A 13,014-nucleotide genomic window follows, 5' to 3' on the forward strand; every position below is an offset into this window, starting at 1 on the left:
TGTCAGAGCGGAAGGAAAGACAGCGGACAGACTGGGACTCAAGTGGCTCTACTAATTAAATCACTTTACTTTTCTGAGCCTCAGTTTCCTCATAAATTAACCAAGAGGATTAATCTCTAGTTCTCAGAGTTGTTGGAAGGATTAAACCAGATGATGTACGTGAAATTGCTTTGTGAACTGTGAGGTACTAAAATGTTGGCTTTTTACTTACAGAAAGAGCAAAGTGACAAGGTCACTCCTAGGTCTCCTCCTGCCCCCCACCCCCCACCCCCAGGGTTCTACCCAAGCCCACGTGCAGGAATTGGGCTCAGGACACTGGTCAGGATACCAGCACTCTGCTCCCTTTCAGCAAGTCCCCATTCCTTCCGTGATCTGGGTTTCCACATTTGTCCAATGGGTATAGTAACTCTGACCCTGCCTCTCTCTCAGGGGCAGTACATTAAAGGCTATGAAGTGCTTTGAAAATTATGAAGCACCTGACAAATGCAGAGGTTTCCTAGTATTATCATCAGTATTATTATTTTGGCATTTTTCAAACACATATGACATAATCTAAAATAACCTTCACCCACCCTTACAAAAACAAGGCAGGTGGGAGGAGGTATTTGCAAAAAAAAAATGGATTAACACTGGAAACTTTGTTGTCTCAAAACCAAAGCCCTTCAGCATCCCAAAACTAAACAGACCATTTAGAACAGTTCATTTTTCCTTACTGATCCTGGAGCTCCCTGAAAGGGCCAAGAGGGTGGGCCCCCAAACCCCAGGCTCGGCGCCAAGGTTATTGGGCTCCTGCAGTCCTAGGAAGGGATGGGCAGCTTCTGAGGTCATTCTAGCCCAAGGGTCCTGACTTTCTCCTCCTTTAGAGAGACCTAGGAGGTAGGGGTGGGAATTTATGCCCAAGTTTGCATAAATTTAAAATAAAAATAGATACTTGAAAGTCCCAAATGTTGTTAATGATCCCATTTTCTATAGTCAAATGCTAGGTTCCTATCCCACCTGAGCACTGGAGGGAAGGAGGCTAGTACTGGGCCAAACAGGTTCCTGGCTGAGAGCAGCTGGGCATCCTTGTCCCTGTTAAGCCTTTGTCTCCTGGGCTTCCTCTCTTCTCCTCTCCTCTCCAGACCAGGGCTAGTGTCCTAAAACCATAGCCTCTCCTTTCCAGTCAGCCCACTTGCTTCCTCTCATAGGGTTGGAGTCAAGAATAGGACAAAAGTTGCAGATGTCTTCACGTAATTTCCAAATGCTATTTCTTCATTTGCCCCCACATGGCCTCTGCCCAGTCTTCAAACCCTGCCTTTGGAGTCCATGAAGGAGAAGAGCAGAAACAAAAGCCCAGAGACTATCCAGAGTTTGCCAGGTATAGGTACTGCTGCTGACTTATTTCTTTTAAAACCAAGCCAACCCATGCTTAGGTAAATTTTTGTTGGCAACATGCCCCTAAGGTAGGGAGGCTGCATTTAATGCTAATTTACTGTGAGGTCAAGGCAAGTCCTGCCCTGGGCTCTGGGCCTCCCTCATCTATCAAACAGGGGAATGGATGCGATGATTGCTAAGGTCCTGTCAGCTCCACAGTCTATGAAATGTTTATTGCTATTGCTTTCCCTTCACTATCATGACCTTCAGCACCATCCTGGAATATGGTCCCTTTACTTTGCCATGAATGGCACAAGGTAACCAAGAGGTTGGCCTACTTGCCAGCCCCATGGACAGACAGGTGAGCCCTGGCACTGGGAAGGGCTGAGGGAAAGGGAGAGAAATGCCATAGGTTCCCATTCCAATCAGGAGGAAGCTCCTCATTTGAGAGGGTCCATGAGGGCTCCGAGGCCGAGGACTGGGTTACACAGGGCACCTGGCTTTCCAAGGTCTTGGGACACTGAAGTCCCAACCACCCTGCAGCTGCTTGGCATGTCTGAGGTCAAAATCACCTTATGAGGAAGTGCCAGGTCAATTTATACCACTGTGCAAATCAGAAGGTCCAGACCAATTTGGCCAGAGACCTATCAAACCAAGCCAGCAAAGCAAGCACCCTTTCCCCCTCCTTCCCTCTCTTCCCACCATGCCCTTCCCTCCCCTCCTCTCCCTTTCCCAAGTTCTCCCAAGGAAAAAGCTGGTTTCCCCAGGTGCTCAGCCTCCTGCATCAAGCTACTTTAACACTCTTACATAATCAGGTGATTTTTGTTCTTGGTTTGTTGCAATGGTTCTCAGAAGATACTTCATTTGTGTCAGGACATGGAAATGTCCTAAACTAATCTTGCTTAGGAAACCCACCCAACCCGCTCCCACCCCCACCCCACACACAAAATAACTAACACCCCAGAAATATATATGGCCTGCTCAACAGCTCTGAGTTCCTACCCTGGACCTGAGGGCCACATACATTTATGCTCTTCAAATGAAATGAGCCTTCAACTGAACCACTGCAATAAACCCCACTGGCTGCTGCCACTAGACTGGGATCCCCTGGGACTGAGCACTTGGGGGAGAAAAGAAGAGCAGAGAGGATGTGGCTGGCCAGGTAGGAGGATGTGCTGGGGAGCTGGAAGGGCAGCCAGCTAAGACAGGGGGCAATCAGGGAGAGGCAGGAGATTAGAAAAAGCAGCTTTTACAAAAATTAAAAATAAAAACCAAAACCACTAAAGATGCATAAAGTGACCCTTGCACTTCCGTTGTCTCTTCTTGCAAATAGAGGTGGTGCTGCTAGGGAACTGCTCCAGCACCTGTAAGACTTGAGTAGTTGCATACAATGTGTGACTCCAGGTCTGGGGGAAGAAGGGAAAAGCCATTAGTGACAGGAAGCCTCTGGCCCTCCCTCAACTAGGGAGGACCCCTAAGTGGAGCGCTGGCTGTCTTTTTGCATGAAGAGCTCCTGGAGGAGGCAGTGGGCGGGGTGGGTGATGATGAGGGAGAGGGTCTCACCCTGAGAGACATCCCTGCAGCTGCCTCACCCTGCCCCAATCAGAGCTAACACCTGACTTAGGTTAGATTTCACTTGAAGAATGGGGCCCACAACTACAAGAAGTCTGAAGATTATGAGGTAAAGAGCAGAGAACTAAGATTCTAAGGAATGGAATTCAAGTCCCAGTTTCACTTCTATGATTATGTGATGCTGACCTTTGTGTTTATAGAAAAATGCACTAAGAGTCCTTGCTCTAGAGCTACTGTCAGGATGATGAGCTAGCCTATGAAGGATCTAGAATATCTGTAAGGGGACAGCTATTTGTAAGAGTGAAACCACTGAACTTGGAGCAGGAAAGGAACTGATAACTGTTGCCTACCACCTGCTGACTCCTATGCTCCAGACTCAAGCTAGGGGTTTGAAGCAGTTCCTCTCTTTATTCACCCCCACACCTCTCCCGCCCTGGGCCCCACTCACTTGGGTGGGCTGCAGGCTTTACCAGTGCGGCGGCACATAGCTGTACGCAGGGGTTCCTTGGGCCCGGTATGTTGGCATGGAAACAGGGTGTGCCCCGATCGCAGTATGCTGGGGTGTAGTCAGCAGGGTACCTGGGCATCCAGACAAAGAGAAGTAAACCCAGTACCAGAGCACCCCTCTGGCTGGCCTGATGATCTGCTGTCTGTCCTTCCTCACTTTACTATGCTTGAGGGGCAGAAAGGATCCCTTTACTTCGGTGGTCTCCTCTTTACTTGGTCTTTGCATGCTTCTTGAGGTTACAAATATCATACTGAGTCCATTTCCCGTTGACTAACCCGGGGGGTTGTGAAAGGCAGGGCTCTTTCTTATCTATCTCTCTGTGGTCCCAGGACCTGGACAAGGCTTGCTGGCCTGATCTGGGGAGTGAGGTCTTCACAACCACCATCACATTAGGGGCAGAACACGTCCCCAACTCCCACAGCCTGCCCAGTCTTGTATTCTTTTTCTTTAATCATGACTCAGCTGATTCTTTAATACCTGGGTATCAAAGGTTATTCATTGGGCTCTTGTCGTCTTATGTGAATTGTCAGTGAATGCCCAACAGTTACGTCCCCCTGGATGTCAACCTATCTAGACTTCCCTAAATCTGCTGTCACTCTGCTGTCCCCCCACCCTCAAAGAGGAGTTCATCCTGGACAAGTCCTCTCCCATCCCTTACACTTGATTACTGATCAGGTTCTTACCAGCCTGTATGCTAAGGAGCACTGCTCTCTGTGCCCTCTTTTCTGGGCTCTCTACTGCTACTGGGTCCGAGTGTCACTCTCTCTCCATAAACAAAACTGACGACCCCCTTACCGGCCCATTTGTTTCCTATCTCCACTCAGCAGCCAGAAAGAATGCTTAAACCAAGCCCACCCCTCCCTGCTTAAACCCTTTTCACTAGCTCCCTGTTACCTAAAGGTATTTCATGACTCTTCATCACTATCTACCTTTGCCAAATGCTCCAGCCACCCTTCCAGTACTTGAACCGTTTTCTAAGTGCCTGGATCATTTCCATTCTAGCACCTGTGTAAGATGTTAGTGAACATACTTAAGTCCTTTCTACCTGGACTTCCGTGTCCTTTCATGTATCTGTTCACTCCTTAAGGCCCAGTGTTAACATGCCCTTCTCCATGAAAGCTCCCTTCATCCCTAAAGACAAATTCAGAGGGTCTGTTTCTTTGGGCTCCAGGTCCCCCAGCACAAGATTTCTCATGCTACGCTGCGGCTGAATCTAGGATTATGTTCTCCATGCTGTCATGAGTACCTGGAAAAGGCTGGACACTGAAGTAGATGTCCTCACCTGCTGACATTGCCATGGTGGTACCTGCCACCATGCCCATGGCCACACCATTGGTCCTGGGGGCAGCGACAGGTGCTGGGTAGATGGCAGAAGGAATGCTGTTGGGTTGGACAACCGTGGTGTGGTGGATAACATGGGGCTGGGCAGCATACACCGGCTGTGTGTAGTAGGCTCCCTAGGGGAAGAGAATCAAGTCACACAGGCTTTTGGAGAGGCGGGTAGGACATGGAGAGGGAAGGGAGAGAAACCTCTCATCTTCCTAGACTTTAAGGGATGGTGGGGAGAAACACTGGCCCAGGTTCACAAGGTCTGGGGTCAGCTTTTGGTCTGAAAACTAGGACTTATAAACCTTGCTCCTAGGGCTGCTATGATGATCTAATGGGATAAGAGCTCTACTCCTTCAAAATGCTTGTTCTTACTATAGTGCACTTATTTATATATGATGCCTCAAATTTACATGCAGACTCTACCATCAATCAATCAATAAGGATGTGAATGTGTCTAGTGAACTCCATATTATCACCAAGATGTAAATCTGGCATTTGTACATAGTGAAAACATACCATAAATGGAAAACATTTGCCAAGATGTCTCTTAGTATCTATTTCCTTTAGGCATAAAGGACAGAACAGAGACACTGACTTAAGGCAAATTCCCACTATCTGGGTCACATGACTGCTTCCTGCTGACAAAGCCCACAGGTTTGCTGACCTCTGGGGGAGGAGATACAGGCCCATGAGGTCATTTTAATCGAAAGCTACTCAGATGTTTCTACTAAAGGATACCAACAGTCCCAGAATGTAGATTTGTATCCTCAGAAGTATGAGAGCATAGTCCAAAGCAACCTACCATAAATGAGACAAAATTGTCTCCAGCCTACCTTTTTCACCTTTTAAAAAGTTTTGCATTCTACTTTATAATATGTTGTTGGGTGCTGTCAAGTCAGTTCCAACTCTTATCAACCTTATGCAAACAGAACGCAACAATGCCCAGTCCTATGCCAACCTCACAATCATTGCTATGCTTGAGCCCATTGCTGCTGCCAGTGTACCAATCCATCTCATTGACGGTCTCCCGCGTTCTCACTGATCCTCCACTTTACTGAGCATGAGTCCTTCTCCAGGGACTGGTCCCTCCTGACGACATGTCTGGGCATATTGGCTTCTAAGGTGCATATTGGTTGTACCTCCTCTAACACAGATTTGCTTGTTCTTCTGGCAGTCTATGGTACTTCAATATTCTTAAACACTATAACTCAAATGCATCAAATCTTCTATGGTCTTCCTTATTCATTGTCCAATTTCCACATGCGTATGAAGTTATGGAAAATACCCTGGCTTGAGTCAGGCACATCTTAGTCCTCAAAGTGATATCTTTGCTCTTGAACACTTGTGCAGCAGACTTGCCTAATGCAACACATCATTTGATTTCTTGATTGCTGCTTCCACAAATGTTGATAGCTGATCTGAGCAAAATGTCGTCTTTGACAACTTCAAACTTTTCTCCATTTATCATAATGTTACTCATTGGTCCATTTGTGAGAATTTTTGTTTTCTTTACATTGAGGTACAAACCATACCAAAGACTTTGGTCTTTGATCTTCATCAGTATTTTAAGTCCTCTTTGCTTTCAGCAAGCAAGGTGGTATCATTTGCATATTGCAGGCAGTTAATAAGTCTTCCTTCAATTCTGATGCCACACTCTTCTTCATATAATCCAGCTTTTTGGATTATTGCTCCACATACAGATATGGGATTAAGTATGGTAAATGAGTATAACCTTGGCACACACCTTTCCTGATTTTACACCATTCAGTGTTCCTTTATTCTATTTGAAGGACTACCTCTTAGTCTATGTACAGATTTCTCATGAGCACAATTAAGTGTTCAGGAATACTCATTCTTCGCAATGTTGTCCATAGCTTGTCATGATCCACACAGTTGAAAGCCTTTGCGTAGTCAATAAAGCACATTTTTCTGGTATTCTTTGCTTTCAGGCAAGATCCATCTGACGTAAGCAATGATATCCTTCAATTCACATCCTCTTCTGAATCTGGTTTGAACCTCTGGCAGTTCCATCAATGTACTGTTGAAGCCGTTTTGAATTAACTTTAGCAATATTTTACTTGTATGTGACATTAATGATATTGTCTAATGATTTCCAAATTCCATTGGGTCTCTTTGGAACAGGCATAAATATGGATCTCTTCCTATCAGTTGGCCAGGTAAGTAACTGTCTTCTAAATTTCTTGGCTTAGATGAGTGCATTCAGTGCTGTATCAGTTTGTTGAAAATTTTCAGTTTGTACTCCATCAATTCCTGAAGCCTTGTTCTTTGCCAATGTCTTCAGTGTACTTTGGACTTCCTCCTTCAGTACCACTGGCTCTTGATTCAGTTATTAACTCATTAAATGGCTGAACATTAATCATTTGTTTTTGGTATAGTGACTCTGTATTCCTTCCATCTACTTTTGATGCTTTCTGCATCATTCAATGCCACTATTGAAATCCTTCAGCATTTCAAATTGAGACTTGAATTTTTACCTCAAGTTCTTTCCTTTTGGTTCTCTAACTCCAAGTCTTTGCACATTTCATTATATTTGACTATGTCTTCTTGAGCAGCCTTTTGAAATTTTCTGTGCAGCTCTTTTACTTCCTCATTTCTTCCATTTGCTTTAGAATCTCAGCTGGAGAGCAAAATTCAGAGTCTCTTCCGACATAAATTCAGATCTTCTCCTTCTTTCCTGTCTTTTTAATGACTGTGTGCTTTCTTCCTGTATGTTCTTGATGTCATCCCACAACTCTTCTGGTTTTCAGTCATTAGTGTTTAATGCATCAGATCTGCTTTTGGGATGATCTCTAAATTCAGGTGGTATATGCTCAAGGTCATCTTTTGGCTTTTGTGGACTTTAAAAAAATTCAACTTCAGCCTGAACTTGCATATGAGCAATTGATGATCTGTTCTAGTCTGCCCTGACCTTATTTTGGCTGATGATATGGAGCTTTTCCACCATTTCTTTCAAGAGAGATAGTCAATTTGATTTCTGTGTTTTCCATCTAGGTGGGTACATGTGTATTTATGCTGTTGAAAAAAGGTATTTGTAGTGAATAAGTCATTGGCCTGGCAAAATTCTATCATGTGATCTCCAGCATCGTTACTATCACCAAGGCCATATTTTCCAACTAATGATCCTTCCTCTTTGTTCCCAACCTTTGCAGTCCAATTATCAGTAACTGTCAACACAGCTCTATTGCATGTTTGATCAGTGTCAGACTGGAGAAGCTGGTAGAATTCTTCAATTTCATCATCACTGGCTTTAGTGACTGGTGTATAAATTTGAATAATAGTGGTATTACCAGGTCTTCTTTGTGGGTCTATGGATATTATCCTATCACAGACAGCATTATACTTCTGTAGACTTTGAAATGTTCATTATACTTCTATAGATCTTGAAATGGTCTTTTTTTTGAATGATGAATATGACATCATTCATCTTCAATTTGTCATTCCTAACATAGTAAACTGTGTGATTTTCAGATTCACAATGGCCAATACCAGTCCATTACAACAATCCTAGGATATTGATGTATGTATGTTCCATTTCATTTCTGTCAACATTCCATATTCTGATTATAATCGATGTTTGTAGCTGTTTCTCCTCATTTTGAGTTGTGCCCCATTAGCAAATGAAGGTCCCGAAGGCTTTACTCCATTCACATCATCATGGTCAACTCTACTTTTGAGGACGCAGCTCTTCCCCAGTCGTATTTTGAGTGCCTTCCAACCTGAGGGACTCTTCTTCTGACACTGCTATTCATAAGGTTTTCAGTGGTTAAAATTTGGAAGTAGTCCACCTCTCTTCTCCTAATCTGTCTTAGTCTGGAAGCTCAGCTGAAATCATGGGTGACCCTGCTGGTATTTAAAATACTGGTGGCATAGTTTCCAGCATCACAGCAACACAGAAACCAAGACAGTACGATAAACTGACAGAGAGAGGTAGACTTTTTTTTTTTTTTAATTTAAAAAGTATTCTCCTTATCACTTAAACCTCATGTAGAATTGTTACTCCCAAAAAATGTGCCCTGTATATGCTGGTGCTTCATATGAGGGGGTTTCAAAAAGGTCATGGAAAAACAAAACAGAATAGAGTTTTCCCATAAACTCACAGTCATCCCTTCAGAGGCCAGACGGGGGCACCAAGACACAGAAAAAGAGAAGCACTTGCCCAAGGTCATATAGGGCACTGGTGGCAGATCCTGAGTACTAGTCTCCTTATCACTTGGCTCACAGATGCCAGGGAAGGTAGATGGAAAGTGTAGGGAGAGATACCTAGGTATAAGGAGGCTCACCTTGAGTCAACCAATAGCTCACTTGGACAAGTCACTCCTGTCACTGGGTGTCAACTGCCACACTTGCATAACAAAGGAGTTGAGCTAAATGATCTCTAAGACCTTATCCTCTGACATTCTGGGTTCTAAATGATTTCCTGCTTCACACCTCTGGGGGGCTGAGATGGAGGGAGGGAGTAGAAAGACTGTAGTGACACACAGCCAAGCCATGAGCTCTCCTTCCCTCTCTTCTTCATCTCATCTGATCCCACCCCACCTGGTTGGCGACTCCTTCTACCTACAGAAGCACAGGCTTTCCCATGTACTTACCTGGGCATACAGATTCTGCTGGGGGTAGGCACTTCTGATTGGATACATGGCCGTCTGATATGGGTTGGGTGATGGGGAGTAGGGGGGTGGAGCAGTATTACTCTGGGTTGGTGGGACCTTGTATGGTGTCCCTGCAGTGTATCCTGTACCAAGGCAATAAGAGAAGACTTCCAATTAGTTCATAGAACAGCATGGATAGAAGGCAGCACGTCCCAGTCACGACTCCCCAGACAAGGATGAGCTGAATCCAGGCTGGAAACACAGATGGAAACAGACAATAGGACTCCTCCCAGAGAGCCCTGGGCCCAGAGGCAGCTTTCTCAGTCTTGATGCACAGGGCTACATATGTGATTCCGATCATTTTTTGTTTGTTTGTTTCTCTGGTTCTCAGGACTTTCTCATATATACAATAACAGGTTGGGACCAGATGATCTCTTAAGGGATCCTTTTCAACTCTGATGGCCTGGGATTCTGAGGCTATATTGCTGTGAGACAGGCAGGGGTCCAGCTAGCCTCCATCTTCTTGCTTTTTTGTCTCCTCGCCCCACACCCCAGGGTATCTTCTACTGATGTTTTCATCTTTCTTTGTCTTGCTTTCTCTAATTTTCCCTTTATAATTCTCTCCCTTTTGGGACTTCCCACCATCATCTCCCCATCAAGTTTTGAATTGAAAATCTCATGTAAAGCACCATTCAGAGATTTCCAGCTTCTGGGATGCTAAAAGCTAATAAATCAGTGCCAAGAAGTCATACAAACAAACAATGTATGCTACCTCTGAATCCTCTGGAAGAGTCACATCTGTGTTCACAGGAAAAAACCTGAGCCACACAAGAATAAGACTGTGTCCCGAGGGGATCATTAAATGGAATGGTTCTACGGAATCCAGGTGATCCCCAACCTTCTCACTTTATACAAGATGGTTCTGGTGCTCAGAGAGGAGTACACCTTTTTAGGAAATTCTTCTGAAGATTCTAAGCTCTTATTTCTGAATTTAGGGGACCTCACTAATAGAGCACTAATGAGGTGATGTTGAACTGCTGCTTCTCTGTGGTCCCAGTCCGGGCTGGGTTTGGCTGACATCACTGAAGCCTCTTTGGGCCTCAGCACTTTCACTGATAAGATGCTCAGCAAAGACTCTTATAATCCCAAGGTGCTATTTCTGGCAGGAGAGACTGGGGGCAGAGTGGAGAGGATACTTCACTGGAAGAGATCTATGCTTTCTCTCTAATTTGCCAAGTCTCTGGGCCTTTGTTTGTAAAATCAGGAAGTTAAAAATAAAGATTTCTTCCTAAACTAAAATTCCATGGCTCTAGAAATACAGGGGCTTTTATATCCTAACGTTAAATAAAAGGAAGCCACCAGTTGGTCACAAATCTCTCTCAATCCACATCACAGTCTTGGCTTGGCACCACACACCCTGATGAGGTACTCTGGAGACTGTGAACGCTACTGTGGTAACTACCACAAAAGGCAGCTGCTGGTGTCCTCTCCTAATGCCTGGAATGTCATTTTTTTTTCCCACCTGCAGAACTATAGTTTGTTACACAAAAAACTAGTTCTTTGGTCAAATATGCCTGGGAAGTAAGTAGTAAAGAGTATGGAGTGGAAAGGAAACATTGAAGTAACAGACCTAGAGGAAACATTGGGTAAGTGAGATGGGGTATGGGTGGGGAAGGAGAAGGCAGCTGAAGAGAAGTCTAGAGTAGACTCTTCAGCAGGTTTCCTAGATTACAGAGTCAATCAGGAGTTACAGTTTATAGACAGAGATGAAGATACTGTGAGGAGACAGGGAGTCTAGGTTTGCAGACATCTAGAAGGAGTCATCTGATGGGTACTTTATCTTGGAGCCACAGTTTATTTATCTATAAAAGAGACACACAAGATGCAAGTATCCCAAGTGTGCACAGTGGACTACAGCAAGGAAGCTTAATAGTTATTGTGAAAACAACAACAACAACAGGGTCCTATAAACGCTGTGAAGTGTCATGTAAAATAGAGATAAGCAGGGATTTTTATCACATGCAGTTATGAAGTGACAAGGTAAGATGTGAATCTTTCACAGATAAAAATGGATGTTAAATTGTATGTAGGAAATGTCATTTCCCAAATTTATTTAATTACAGAATCCTTTACTCATATTAACAAATGAAACAGATAAAGATACAGCCAGTGGTTGTTATAACTGCGGTGTTCTTTGGTAAATAAAGTTTTACTGTAACACAGAAACACTCATTCACTTAAGACGGACTATGGCTACTTTTCTGCTACAACAGCAGTTATGACAGTGACCATATGACCTGCAAACCCTAAAATACTTATCTGACCCTTTATAAGAAAAGCTTGCTAACCCTCAATTTAAAAGAGGAAAACATGGTATGGATAGTCTTTTCTCCATTTATCATAATGTTATTTATTGGTCCAGATGTGAGGATTCTTGGGGTTTTTAAGTTATGGTGCCATCCATACTGAAGTCTGTAGTCTTATCTTCATCAGTAAGTATTTTTTGTCCTCTTCTCTTCCAGCAAGCAAGGTTGTATCATCTGCATATCACAGGTTGTTAATAAGTCTTCCTCCAATTCTGATGCCACATTCTTCTTCATATAATTCAGCTTCTCAGATTATTTGTTTAGCATGTTGTAGTCACTTCCAACTCATAGCGACCCTGTATAGGTTTCCAAGGAGTGGCTGGTGAGCTTGAACCACCAACCTTGTGGTTCAAACCGACTTTGCAGTCCAGTGCATTAGCCCACAGTGCCACATCAGGACCCCAGCATGCAGACTGAAAAGTACAGTGAAAGGATACAACCCTGGCACAGACATTTCCTAATTTTAAACCATTCAGTATCTCCTGGTTGTGTTCAAATGACTGTCTCTTGGTCTACATATAGGTTCTTTATGAACAAATTTAAGTGTTCTGGAATGCTCATTTTTCACAAAGTTATCCATCATTTTTCATGATCCACACAGTCAAAAGACTTTGCATAGTCAATAAAGCACAAGTAAACACCTTTCTAGTATTCTCTGGTTTCAGTCAAAATTCATCTGATGTTAGGAATGATATCCCTAAGTCTATGCCTCTTTTAATACGGTTTGAATGTATGGCAGCTGCCTGTTGGCGTACTGTTATAGCCATTTTTAAATTACCTTTAGAAAAGTTTTACTTGCATGTGATATTAATTGTTTGAGGACCTCCTTATTCTGTTGGGTCACCTCTCTTTGGAATGGGTACAAATGTGGATCTCTTCCTATCAGTTGGCCAGGTAACTGTCTTCCAAATTTCTTGACATTGATGAATAAGCACCTCCAAGTGTTTCAACAGTCTGTTGAAGGATTTCAATTAATATTCCATCAATTCCTGGAGACGTGTTTTTTACCAATGTCCTCCACGAAGCTTGGACAGTGGCTTTGTGTATCCCTTCCATCTTCTTTTGACGCTTCCTGCACCATTCAATATTTTGCCCATGCTGTTGTTGTTGACAAGTGCCACTGAGTCAGTTTGACTCATAGAGACCTCATATACTGTTTCCAAGGAGCAGCTGGTGAGTTTGAATCACTGACCTTATGATTCAAATCAACACTGCAGTTCAATGCTTTATCCTACAGTGTCACACCATTTTGTTGTTGTTAGGTGCCATTGAGTCG

General features: G+C 43.7%; 1 protein-coding gene across 3 annotated transcripts in view; it reads right to left on the minus strand.

Moving 5' to 3' along the window:
- Positions 1 to 3,391: 3,391 nt before the first annotated feature.
- FAM168A (family with sequence similarity 168, member A) overlaps positions 3,392 to 13,014 on the minus strand; it is a 268,500-nt gene continuing 258,877 nt past the window's right edge. For 2 of the 3 annotated variants that reach the window (XM_006870277.1, XM_006870275.1), the window contains 3 exons: positions 9,373 to 9,515; positions 4,716 to 4,890; positions 3,392 to 3,504 (listed from right to left, as the gene is read on the minus strand). In XM_006870277.1, the coding sequence (XP_006870339.1) occupies positions 3,392 to 3,504; positions 4,716 to 4,890; positions 9,373 to 9,515 (431 nt within the window). The remainder of the gene's footprint in view (positions 3,505 to 4,715; positions 4,891 to 9,372; positions 9,516 to 13,014) is intronic. The other variant, XM_006870276.1, reaches the window with a different exon arrangement.

The sequence above is a fragment of the Chrysochloris asiatica genome, unplaced genomic scaffold (assembly GCF_000296735.1).
Source record: "Chrysochloris asiatica unplaced genomic scaffold, ChrAsi1.0 scaffold00140, whole genome shotgun sequence".
Lineage (NCBI taxonomy): Eukaryota > Metazoa > Chordata > Mammalia > Afrosoricida > Chrysochloridae > Chrysochloris > Chrysochloris asiatica.